Source organism: Pyrgilauda ruficollis, unplaced genomic scaffold (genome assembly GCF_017590135.1).
Source record: "Pyrgilauda ruficollis isolate IOZ18807 unplaced genomic scaffold, ASM1759013v1 scaffold11, whole genome shotgun sequence".
Lineage (NCBI taxonomy): Eukaryota > Metazoa > Chordata > Aves > Passeriformes > Passeridae > Pyrgilauda > Pyrgilauda ruficollis.
In genome coordinates this window covers 12,555,223-12,568,328 of record NW_024509210.1, presented here as the reverse complement: position 1 = coordinate 12,568,328, position 13,106 = coordinate 12,555,223, and the positions used below count along the sequence as shown (strand labels likewise).

Below are 13,106 nucleotides of genomic sequence, written 5' to 3'. Positions count from 1 at the left end.
TAGCCCCCAAGTCTCAACGCTGAAGCAGAGCCTTTCCAAAACCTGGGCACCAGACGGCACAGACCAGATCTCAGCTCAACAGTGTCACAGACAGGTGTCACCACATGGCTCCAGCTCAAACTAAGCCCAAATGGCTCAGTCTCACACTGTGCCTTGACAGAGTTATGAAATACCTGGAGAATGCTGCACCAATTTCTTGGGCCAAGCAACACAGAGAAGCCTGATGTGAAAGAGAACATGGACAGATCCCAGGCCAAGGTCTGGGCAGGGTGTTGCTGCACATGTGCTGCTTTAGTTTCAGGTCCTTTCCAACCAAAACAGCCATGTTAGTGGTTAATTAATTGCAGAGTCAAACTAGTTTTATAATCTACTTATTTTGCTAGAAAGACTCATACGGGATGTGTGCTTGGGCCAGAATCCACTGGGGCCATGTGAAAATCCAGAGGAATGCCAATGACTTTAGTGTAGTTATTTTAGATTTTTTGCAGTGTAATCCTCTAAATCTAGCCCAGGTGATGCCCTTGCACAGGTCGCTGTTATTACTACATTCACTTGACAGAGGCAGCCAGCCAATGAAGCAAGGCTGTTAACAGGTTACAAAACCAACTTCCTAGACAGAGGCTGCATGATCTGCCACACAGATAAACACGTAAGATGCTGGTGCATTTCTCTTCCACTTTCTCCACAGCTAGACTGCTAAGAGCTTACTGAGTAAGACAAAAAAATCCAAACCAAACCAAGCAAAACCACTGAGTGGGTAATATTCCTCACCCCCCTCAAGTCTTTTCTATCGATGACAACCAACTGGCTTAGCACAGTAGCAATGATTTACTGAGCCACACCTCTACAGTGCCTTCTGTGCCCTGTGGTAGGTGTGAGCATGCAGATGGCAGGGGACACCTCTGACCCAAGCAGGTTACCTTAGATATGGCACCCAATTAGCTCTCCACAGCAGCAGGCTTCTCACCATGAGGGAGGGAGTCCAACTCTCAAGCCTCCAAGGGCCACATGATCTCTTGACAGTATGGGGCATGATGCTACCCCCAACACGATTAACAGAGCGGCATATGCTCAGCTCCTTGGAGGATCAGGCCCAGAACTTCTCTCACAGGAGTAAGAGGGAACAAGAGTAGTTATTCCAGGACTTACCTGTGGCTCAGAGGCCAGATTCATCTTATAAGGATGTGTCTTTCCCTCCTCGCTTACAAGTGGTGACCAGACTTTTGCCTCTGTTCTGCAACACAGAAATTTTGAATAATTAATCTGTTTTCATCAGTAAGCACCATAATTGTTATTGAAAGACTCAATGTTCATCAATTTCTTAAACATTTCCACAGTCTCTCATATATAGCACAATTCACTGTCTTTAGAAGGAATCTAGACAGCCTCATTTTAGGTACACAGTGTAGGTGGCTCAGATAAGTGAGGTCCTTGGAGCAAGACAAGATCTCAGCAGTGACTGTTCTGGCTTATTCTTTGTGACTCCACAGGCAACACATCAGGCATGGGCTCCCACCCAGGCTGTCAAGCTGGGGGTTACCCAAAAGCAGAAGCTGGAGATATCCTACAGATGCCTTAATTAAGTGGGACAATTCAGATTGCTATGTGCTTCAGCTTTTATGGGTAGCCAGGAAGAGGAATGATTCTTGTCTGTATTAACTATACAAAGAACATTTTGTCCTTGAGGTTGGGCTGCCTTGGAGATAAGCTAGAAATATCTTTTCATTTGGGTCTCTTGAATTTTCTTCTTATTTATAGCAGCATCCATGTTGAACAAACAGAAGTCTTTTGGAATGATGAGTTAAAAAAAAAAAATCCCCGCCTGCAACGGGACTAAGAACTGAGACGACCTCATGTGACAGAGAAAGTCTACATAACCTTTACTGGTCTGTGGTCTGACCCAATTACTCACAATAGTCTGAAAGACAAGTCAAGATCTACAACTAAAACCAACTGCTTTGACCATCATCATTGTGGAATTTTGCTGTGTCCCAAAGAATGCCAAACAAGTGGTGAGGGAGAAGTGGAGTGCTTGGATTTGCTTGGAATATGTTGTGGGAAACATTTCTCAGAAGTAAAGACAGTAGTTAGCATCTCAGATAGATTAAACAGTGCCACTTTTCCCAAACTTTTGAATAGTAGGGAATGAGTGACTGCAGTATTGTTGAACAAAAACTGCTGTTCAATGCTAAACATTGCATCATGCAGCAACCAGATGGCTGATAAACTCTCAGGATGAGGTCTGAAAACCACGTTCTGTCCTGTTGACAGGAGCCCTTTCTGGAATCTGGAACTGGAAATAGATGTACTTCCTAGGTATTTGTGGGTCAAGGATTAGCTGTAATTTAAGTACTTAGCAAAACAGGAATGCTTCCATTGAGAACTAACTGGATAAGTGGAAAGAGATTTTCCAGTTAAAGAAGGAGGAAGAGACTAGAAAAAGAAAAGGCTGACAAGGATAGAGAAACAGGGTATAGAGCTACCCACAATATATTCAGTCTGGTGTGCACCATTCCTCTAAATGCCTTCCAAAGTCACAACATTTTTTAAATAGCCCAAACTTAGCTGAGATGCACATATACATCCCAAACATTTGCTGCATAAATAGTATTTTAATATTTGCACCTAGAGGGCGGCTGAGTGGGAGGAGATGGAAGGCAGCATTCTCAGTCAGGAAATAAGTGTTTTATTGAACTGCTATTCCCTTTATTGCGCTGTGGACTTTATACAGAAGAAACCTGAATGAAGTCTGCTATGCTGCACCTCCTCTCACAGGAAAAGTACAAACACACAGGTCATACCTGATATCCTTTATGGGTATTCAGGTACAGCAAACCTTTGACTCTTGGTTATTGCATCCTGCAAGCCCAGCTGATACCTGACAACGCATGCCACTCAAATGCTGCTGTCTGGCAAGCTGGGGCACACACAGACAAGTATGACTAACAGCTGCATGGTATCAGATCCACACCAATCTGATCATCATCTTGTCACAACAGCTGCTATTACCGGATGTCCAACATGCCTCAGGTGAATACAAACCAATCATTCTCTCCTTGCTTCTGGACACCCGTGCTTTAAGGTGCCTAAGGAACCAGCAATTTCACCCGGATTATGGCTATCAAGCCTCACAAAGTTACACCAATTTCCAGGACAGCTGTATTTTCCACACCTGAAGACTGTTTGCACATAGTGAAGCAGCCTGGTGACCAATACAAAGCCTTATTCCTTGGAAGTGTTTGGAGATCATGTATGACCAGGTTTCACCTTCTCTGGAAAAACAGGGGACACAGCAAAATGTACAGAAATGAGACACCCAGCCAGCCAGGCTATAAGCAAAGGGACATTGGCTGGAGATGAAAGAGCAGCTCAGAGAGCATTAAACACTTCTGCTGATTTCTAGCATGAGGCATCCCTGTGCCAGTTCTCGCAGCAGTGATCCAAGAACTTTTTGAGGTAGCATTTTCTTTAACAGCAGTTTATTATAAGCTTTCAGAAGCACGAGAAGGCTTTATTCACACTGAACAATTTAAGCCTAGAGCAGGCCAGTGTATGAATATGGAACAGAAACTGCCCCCCAGGCACTTGTTTTCATCCCACTGGCCCTCAATGTGTTTGAGGTGCTGATCACACAGCACATTGGTCTCCAGAGGCAATTATGGCCAACTACTGCAGCCCATGGGGGGGTTTGACCAAATTTTTCTCCTTTATTTATAAGCAAGGCAAATAGCTCAAGTTTGCTCCCCAGGCTGCTGCCATACTGCTCTGTTACTGGATATAAATGGAAGCAGCAAGGTCACTCCAAGCTTTACTTTCAATCCAGTCTAGAATTATCCAAACAGAAATGTTAAATAGGCCATGCATCTGTCCCTCTGAGGCAGGGAAGATAAAGCTTCCCTTTGTATTCACAACAGCTGCAGAAGAGCCCCTCAGACACTCTCAGCAGCCCATTTATGGCCCCAGTGAAGCGGCAAAAAGGACACAGCTTTGCTCTCCCTGGCTTTACCCAGCAGATCTTTCAAGGCATCTGGTCCATCCCCATGTGTGGAGCCCACAGTCTGTGGGTCTTAGGTAGAACCACGATGGTCCCAGCTCTTGGGAAGGGTTTCCTGGCTCTGCTTCTTGTGTCAATGCCTGTAATTCTACTGAAGTGTGGCAGGAGGAAGAAAAATACCACCTAAAAGTTCACCTTATGTCCCACTACTGGCCCAGGGCTTACTTTCTGCAGTGTTGGGAAGTGTGGGCACTAGGGACAGACAGCAGGGCAGATTAGACTCAGATTAGATGTGCTTGTATCTTATCCATATGTTTCTACATCCTAGCTATATGAAGGAGGTAACAGGTGTCAGAGTAGACAGCTAAACCCAGCCTTGGTAACAGTCCCCTCAGTTCACACCAGGCTGCTGCTAGTAATGGCTTTCTGGAGAATTTGTTCCCCAAATTTGCGGGAGAAGGCCCACAACCAAAAAAACCACCTCCATGCTCCCCGCAGCAAGGCTGTACCCCTGCCACTGAGCAGGGCCATGCTAGCAGGGCTGCCAGACCTGCCTCTCCACTGGGGTAGGGGCTGGATGTCCAACAGTCTGCTGGGGAATCCCACCCTGCCTGGTGAAAGTCAGGGGCTTTGGCATCCTTATCAGATCTCAGAAACTACTGATAAACTGATGAATATTTATTTTTTAATATGGTTTCTAATGCATACTCTTTCAAATGAGACTCCATCAGAGAGCAACACTCAAACAGTGAAGGAGACAAAAACATGACACAAACAAGCCTGAGAATGTGGGTCAGGGAAATTAAATGCAGGCACATTTATATACAAACTGTCATTTTTGCAGTTCACATTTCCATGTTGTTTCCTTACTACAGGATAGAGAGTAACTTAGGGCCAGGGAATGAGCCATGCATCTCCTGTTTCATCCAGGCAGAAAGCAAAACCCAAGATTAGACTAAAGAAATTTCTCTAATGCTAGATTGGATGCAGAGGTACCGGTAGAAAAAGAAGGAAGGAAACCACACACAAGTCAAGGCAGGAATACGGAGAGGTATTTATGAAACAACACTTTTCAAGCAGCTTGTCTTGAACATGATGTAATATAAACATTACAAGAGCCTGGATTTTGCTGTCAGTGCTTTGCGTGCAAAGTTGGGCCATAGCTTCAAGGGAAAACTCAGAGCTGGAAAATGACGGTCTAATTCTTTGTGCCAGGAACTGTGTAATTTCCATAAAGAAGAAAGTCACATCTACATTCATTCACATCTCATTTCAAACACTGGGATGGATACAATTAAGATACCAAGTAGCAAACAAACCCCAAAAGACTGAAAAGTTTCTTAGGCAGCACAAAGTTCTTAGCTGAAAAATGAGGAAAGACCTAAATAAATAATTTATCTTTCACAATCCTCTCACCAGAGTTTTTGACAGCCATTTTAATAAAGTTTAGAAACTAACTACAAGAGCTGTCAGGCTACCAGGAAGGTACCTTTTAATCAGCCTTTTAGCTGCAACAGGTGTCAAATACAGGCCCTTGGCTTTAAACATGAGTAGTCACTTTTAACAAACATGCATTAATGGACATATTCAGCTTGGCAAGCAAAACTGTACTCAGGCTGCATACAGCCTCCTGCCAATGCAAACAGCAATGACAGTCACAACTCCCAGAGACAGGAGACCCCAAATGCATGTCTCCGTGTATGGTCCTCTTGCATTTCAGGTGTCTATTTATACAACCACTAAAACCAAAAAGGCAACTCCAGTTAAACTTCTGTAGCTTCTTCTGTGTATCTGGAGCAGGTTCATGACAGCTACAAAGGCTGACACACCTGACTGTACTCTTCTAACTAGCCAGCTGCAGAGTTAACTCTTATCGCCTCACCAAAGAGGCTGTAAAATCAGAACAAATACCAATTTTGATAAGCCAAAATTACTTTGAATGTGTCTGTTGTTAGTAAAAGCTGCTGGCATGCACCCACAAGGGCCGGAAGCACCACACTGGCCATGGAGAGGTTGGGAGTGGCCACAGAGGGCCAGGGAACCTGCATGGCCTTATATAGCTGCACACTGCGCAGCTGGCTTTTCCCAGGGCCAAAGGAATTATTAGTAAGATGACAGAACTGGAAAACTCTTCTTGGCAGGGAAGCAAAAAAGCAAACCTAAATGAGTCAACGGATTCCACCAATTTCCTAGAACAGAAATCCAAGCCTATTGTGGCTTTGTGCAACTATTCCCCACAGCTCAGACCTGGGAACACATGGAGCAAGCAAGAGTGCAACCAAACCTACCACACAAAATGAAAGGACATGACACATGTGCTCTCTTCTTCTTCATAAGCATCTACACATTATCCTTTCTGACAATCCATTTAACAGGTCCTGGTAGCAGACCTGACTTCCCTGATCCTAGCACTTTTCAAAGAACAAATACATAGCTTCATTCCTTGGCAGCACTTTCAACAAATTAAAAGACTATTTTGCAAACAAAAAAGGTGCATTAATATATTATAAGCTGGCAGCAGAGTGGCAGAAAAGCAGCTTGAAATTTGAGGAAAATGACAGTAGGAGAAGAACAGGACATTACACATTTGCAACCTTTTTTAAAAAATATTCCCCTCTACCACCCCCAAACTGCCTCCAGACATAAAGGGAGGACAGACTCACTACAGGAACACTTTTTTTGTTGACAAAAACCTTTACATAAATATACACTTTACCTTTGAGTTGCTCAGGGCTGCACAGTTCCACCACCCATCTGGTGACTATAGCCAGAGGCAAAGAGCTATTTGTTTCAGAAATAATTTTCACCTATGCTGCAATGAACATTTGTCTACTTTTGTACATCTGCAGCCACAACAGAGCTGTGTGTCAAATTCATCATGAGCACTTCCACTGACATGGGTGATGCCTGGATTGTCTGACTATCCTGTGAGTTTTGTGGTAGGAGTATCTGTATCTTCTGACCTTCTCTGCTTTGAATGTCCTTTGACAGGGGAAGCATCTTTCTCAAAATACACTAAATTTCCAAAGAAAGTTGATAGTTTCCAATTTGTTGGACACATCTTGCTGCTTACCCCCATTAATGGAGAGCAGTGCTGGGAGAGGCTTAGCTCAACCCTAACACATCAGTGCAGTGGTGTTCACACCCTAATTCGAAAAAATGAAAGCACCAGGAAAAAGAAGCATAGCTCTTCTAAAATATTCAAAACTTCATTTTTCCTATGGAGAGACTCAAAAATCTCCCTGTGAATTTCAGTTCAGCAACCAGGTAGGCTTGAGTTGACTGAAGCACTGTCTTGAGCTTGATTTTACACTGCTGAAGACAATAATGGAACCTTTACTTTGGTTTCTTGGTAACTACATTTCTCTTGAAACAAAAAGCAAAATGAATGAACAACCAGGCACAGAAAAGAGCGGGAGCTGCTAGACACAGTGAGTTCAGTGGGAATTTCTTATCTATAGCAGCACTGTTGGACATCCACTTTTGAGGCAGAAGACAGAACTTTCCCACTCCGTTCACAAGTTGAACAGCAAAGCACCTGGCAGTGCCACTTAGGAAAGAGTATTCAAAGAAAGCAATTTGTGGCTGGGTTTTAAATCCTAGGAAATTACGAGATTTGCCCCTTTGGGTGAAAAAGCAGACCAGGCATGTTTTCTTCAGCTAGAAAGTTGATATGTTTTTAATGGTGACTTGTGTTAGACAAGATTTCCTGCCTACAATCTGATCTGAAATATTTTTGGACTGTTACCATCACTAAGAAAAATAGCGAAACAGGAAACATTGGAATGCTGTTGATATACACAATCAAGCATACAGTGCAAACAACATTTCCTTTACCAGAAGTGTTTAAGTCCTTCCAATTCTCTATATTTACACTTCTTTTAAATAATCATTAGTAAGCCAAACATGAAGACAACTGCTTGGCTACCATCAAAAGAGAAGAGAGCTGCCTATTTGAAGAATACACATGTATGAAGATTGTTTTGATTCACAGAAGAGCAGATGAAAAAGACAAGCTTAATACTTCCATGAAACACTCTCCTAGCTTCCAGTTACTTGTAGCTTAAAGGCTTTCTGCAGCAGAGATACCTCCATTGTATATATTACCCTTTAAAGATTTGTCTTGCACTAATTCAACCACTAGGGTCTTCAAACCACATACACTCATCACGTGTACAGCACAGTCACAAATGAAGTCTCCACTGTCACAACAGTGCTGATCCTTTGGTGAAACTGAAACACCTGGTGTGAGCTCAGACCTGTGTCTGAAATCCACCTGGCACAACCTTGTTGCCACACTGCATGCAGGTCAGAGAATATTTAGCCTGGGTAATAATTTAAATAAGTAATCATTCAAAATTCATCAGCTAGCAATTTAAAAATCACTAAGGATTTATGCTTTCACAAGACATCTCTCCAATGGTGAATAGAAAAGGAGGACTGGGAAGATGTCTCACTCCAGAAAACCTAGCACAGCTAGGCACATCCTCATACCAGCTGTGTAATGCTCCAGCTCACAGAGGTACTGCTCTGTCAGAGCAAGGATCTGTGCCAGCTCAGCTCCTTGGTACAACTGATTCAGCTGATGAGCTACAACTGCACAGAGTGGAGACCAGACCCAAGGGTTGCTGGTGTTGCAGTGCAAATTATACACATTCCTTTTCATACTCAGCCAACTACTTACAGAGCTACTTGGACAGAGAAAAAACTTTCAGCTCTGACCTGACTTTACTGTGAGCCTTCCTCACCAACTGTATGGTCAAGCCTTAGTGACAGAGCTGTGCCCACCAAAGCTCAGGAAGCCCAAGCCATACCATTTAGCCACGTGGCACTCATTTTCCCCAAGAGCCTTCCAACCCCTCCACCCCCATGGCAATAACCTTCCCTTCTCTACAGAGGAGGGATCACCACCACACCACAGTCTGCTTTCCTCACCCACTTCCCCTACCTTAAGCTGAGCAGGAAGACAAACTATGGCTCCAGGTCTTTTAAAATGCTTTCTCTGTCACCTCTCTAGGCATCCTCTCAAGGCCTTTCATTTTAAGGCCTTAGACTGCAAAGTAAAGAAGCTCCTGCCTCAGCAATAAAGACTACATAGCACTTCTGACCACTGAGCAAAGCTGCATTTAGACCAACACAATTATGGGGGCCTAGAAGGAGACACTGGACATTAGGGATAAAATATTCTCAACAGAGTACAGCCAGAAAAGACAACATGATGCACACAGATTTTCCATAGAGCAATGGGTAGTAATATCAAACTCTAAAGTGTAAGAAGTCAGATCACTGCTTTCACATTCTTGCAGTTTTGACACTCTTCCTGGCCTTCTGTCAGCTGAACTCAGTAATCAGTACAGCAGCAGAAGCATCCAACACACACTCATGCCACCTCATTGAAAGAGGGCCTTGAAGGAGTTGTGTAAACTGAAAGCCCCTGCACAATTTTACACAGCTGCAGATCAAGCTAGAAATCTCTCCCATGGCAGCTTCCAAGCCCAAGGCCAATGAAATGTGCATAGGGTAGCTATAAACTTAACGACTTTGTAATTAACATTAGCAAACACATTTTACAGACTCAATGATCTGTAAGAGTGAACTTGCCTGCAGGCTGAAAGAGCCCTTGCCTCCCTTCCTCTTTCCCAGCCAGAACCACATGGCACTGGTTTGCCAAGTCAAGCAGCTGGATTTTGGAGAGGAAAAGGAACACTCCTTTGCAGGAAGATTACATGCTGCTAAGTTCAAGGCCAGTATGAGAAACTCTGGGATTAAGAGGCTGCTGCAATGTTCACTACCCATTCACACTGCCTGCACTGTGCTCTGCTCTTCCATCTGTGAATTCCCTTAATGAACCGTCAGGCATTTTTTTTGGCCAAGACCCATCGCTTCTTCCTGAACTGGAACTGAACTCCTGGCATTGTCCAAGCCACGGTAAAGACTTCTGCTTATCACAGAAAAGCCCTGAACAACTGAGCCACTGTGTCATTTAAGGAATGCTTTTGCACTCCTTTTGAAAGCACTTCCCCTGCATCTGCCCTGAAACTGATGGATGATCACTCTTAGGGAAGGTAGGCACAGGAAAAACTTGCTCCAGAGCAACTAGGAATGCCATACTGCATCTACCACCACTGGTACCTGCAGCTGTAATTCACACCAAAAGGAGGGATAAATCCCCAGCACCCTCAAAAAAAAAAAAACCAGGCTCCAGTTCTTTTAAGTAGCAACAGTTCAATGCAAAGCAGAGCCCTGCCTTCCCATCTCCATTTCCTCTCCGTACAAAGATGGCCTAAGAACAAAACATAGCTGGGGAAAGGAATGAAGCTATCCATTGCTCCACAGTTCAAGATGGTGGGAAGGCTGAAGCCAGCCTGTGCTCTACATTAGTTGCAGAAATTGTGGCTCAGCTGTCACCTGCCTTTAGTTTTTCAGGACTTGAGAGACTGGTGCCTAAGAGGAACTTCATTGCACCCTGGGTCATCACTGTTTAAGGCTGTCAGTGCTGTTTGATCAAGAGGCTTCAAAACTTACATTTCTGAGTCTGTTCTTGGCAGAAACCAGGCAATTAATTGCCTGGAAGAACACATAAGCATATATTTTAACTGCTAAAGGAGTGCAACAGGAAGGAAGGTCATCATCTCTGGTTGCATTGCACCTCCTCTGCTATGAGTGAAGTTTTCACGAGACTGTCTTTGGTTTCTTGCTGTCAGGAGCCACAGAGTAAGTGAAAGGAGCCTGCCAAAAATTATCAGCCAATTCCTCACTTGGAAAGTTGCTTTCATAAGGTCAAAGTGCAGCAAATGCAAGCAGCATTAGGATTAAAGGATGAAATGCAGTTCCCTCTTGCTAGCTAGCACCTGCCAGACTAAGCACTAAGAGGTCAAATTAAACCAGCAAGAGGTATACTGTCAAACCAAAACACAGCTACTGCCCACCCTGCAATCCTCCCTCTCCCCAGCCCCAGTCTTGCTCAGCTACGTACCTGCTGACTGTCAGAGTCAGTTCATCTGTGCAACCCTTGATTTTGTTCTGCGCCTCAAGGTGGGTCATGTTATCTGTGTTCACTCCATCAATGGCTATGATCTGGTCTCCTATACACAAGTTGGCTATCGCAGCTTTGCTGCCTGGAGTCACCTAAGAGAAAACAAAAAGAGTGAATGGACTTTCCAGGGGGAGATTTCCATAGCAACATTTGAAAAGGAGTTGGAGAAGTTGTGTTTTTTTCTCACTGGTACCTGGAAGCAAAGAAGGTAAAATTAATGAAAGTAAATTCTAAGAAGAAATCTATCTAGGTCTTTTAGACAAAGGATTTTGTTTCAGCACCCACAGATAGAAATCTGGAGAGAGAAAAACAGGTAAACAACAGAAATAATATTTTCACTCAAGACAATTCTCATGCTAGAGAGCAAGATCATAAAGAAAGCAACTATGTTCTTTCCTGGACAGAGAAGTGCTCTCTGAAACAGAAGGTGCTGGGGACAGACAGAAGCCCAAGTCTCTAAGAACAGAGGTGACAGAAAAGAGTATCAGAGTCATTGCAATACCAATGCCAATCTCAAACAGCTTTGCCTGCATTACAATTTCATTTGTTTTCTTCCTTGAAGGAAAGGTTTGGGCTCAAGATTTTGGATTGCTTCTTTAGTTGTAATAATATGGTTTTTCCCAGAAACAGGAGCAGCACACATTTGCTGACTTCAGCAAGATCAATCCCAAAGCAGTGTGAGATTTACACAGACTGGAAGGGAGAAAGGCATCAGAAACTTCATCCTTAAACCACAAGCTGTCAATAGTGTCTGAAAAAGTAGAAGCACCAATCCCCCTGCCGACCACAGCTCACCTTGATACCTGTTGCCACATTGCATCTCCCTTTCCTCTCCATGTGGTCCCAGACAGACGACACTATGCAACAATGCCATCAGTGTGACATTCCTCATGAGAAAGGTCCCAGCTAAAACTTGGCATTTTCAAACAAATCAACTAAATGGCTTCTTCATTTTACCCTACTTCTTTTAAAAAGGTGTCCTCTTAACAACTGATACCTCTTTGGGACAAAATGATTGCCCGGGCAGAAGGCGAATAACATCATGTTTGTGGCTTTGCAGACACTACATAAGATTTTGTGCAGTTTTAATGAGTTTGTGAAAGGAGTGTAACGATTTCTAGGGGCTTTTGTCCATTATCTAATAGGCAGAGGAAATGAGAAGGGTGGATTGCTCCCAGACATGAGTACAGATTAAAACATGCCTTGCAGCTGAGACATACCTCATTTATGAGTCCATTACAACTGGTATTCATTCTACACATTCATGCTAGGTTTCAGCATGCTGGAAAGCAGCTGAGCAAACCCAGCAGAGCTTTCAGACATAAATACCATTCACAAGATTCAGAAATCCCTTCTAACTAGGGTTTGGTTGGCAAATCATTGCCCCAGGGAAACATTCCCCTTCTAGAGGTGTCACACGTTAGCAGCAATCACTGTTTTCCCTGGGTCAAATCTGAAGCTATTCAGCATATCTCCTCACAGCTGTAGTGGGCTATTTTCCCCAACCAAAAGAAAAATCACAAGATGTTTTTCTTTTTTCACCTCTCTACTAGGAAATTGTTTAATGGAAAAGGAAGGACAAGGAAGTGGTTCACAGATGTCCAAGCTGACCATGGTCCTCAACATTAATCCAGAGAGCTTCAGATGGGTCAACCAATAGTGAATGACTGCCTGCACACCACTTTGAACGCTGCAAGCAGTCTCTGAACTGACAGAGGAAGTGCTGATGAAAATACCAGACAAAGCAGCAAATGGATACAGAAAATCTGATTTACATGTGAAGATCATCACCTGCCAAGCTGCAGCCCTCAGCTGACCGGTGACCTATTGAGGCCATTGAGTGCACTCTGCAGCCACTCCACAGGATTCACTGCCTTGAGAGTACCTCCTGTAAACTTTGTGACAGGGTGTTGTGGTTCAACCCCAGCCAGCAGCCAGGCCCCACTCAGCTGCTCACTCACTCCCCTACATACAGGACCAGGGAGAGAATTGGGAGAGTAGAAGTGAAAACTTCTGGGCTAAGTTAAAGACAGTATAATAGGGAAAGCAAAAGCCACACACACAAGCAAAGCAAAA

General features: G+C 43.8%; 1 protein-coding gene across 2 annotated transcripts in view; it reads right to left on the bottom strand.

Moving 5' to 3' along the window:
* PDLIM1 (PDZ and LIM domain 1) overlaps window positions 1-13,106 on the bottom strand; it is a 42,819-nt gene that overhangs the window by 20,028 nt on the left and 9,685 nt on the right. For both annotated transcript variants that reach the window (XM_041474426.1, XM_041474416.1), the window contains exons 2-3: window positions 10,971-11,122; window positions 1,150-1,234 (exon numbers count right to left, since the gene is read on the bottom strand). In XM_041474426.1, coding sequence (XP_041330360.1) covers window positions 1,150-1,234; window positions 10,971-11,122 — 237 coding nt within the window. The remainder of the gene's footprint in view (window positions 1-1,149; window positions 1,235-10,970; window positions 11,123-13,106) is intronic.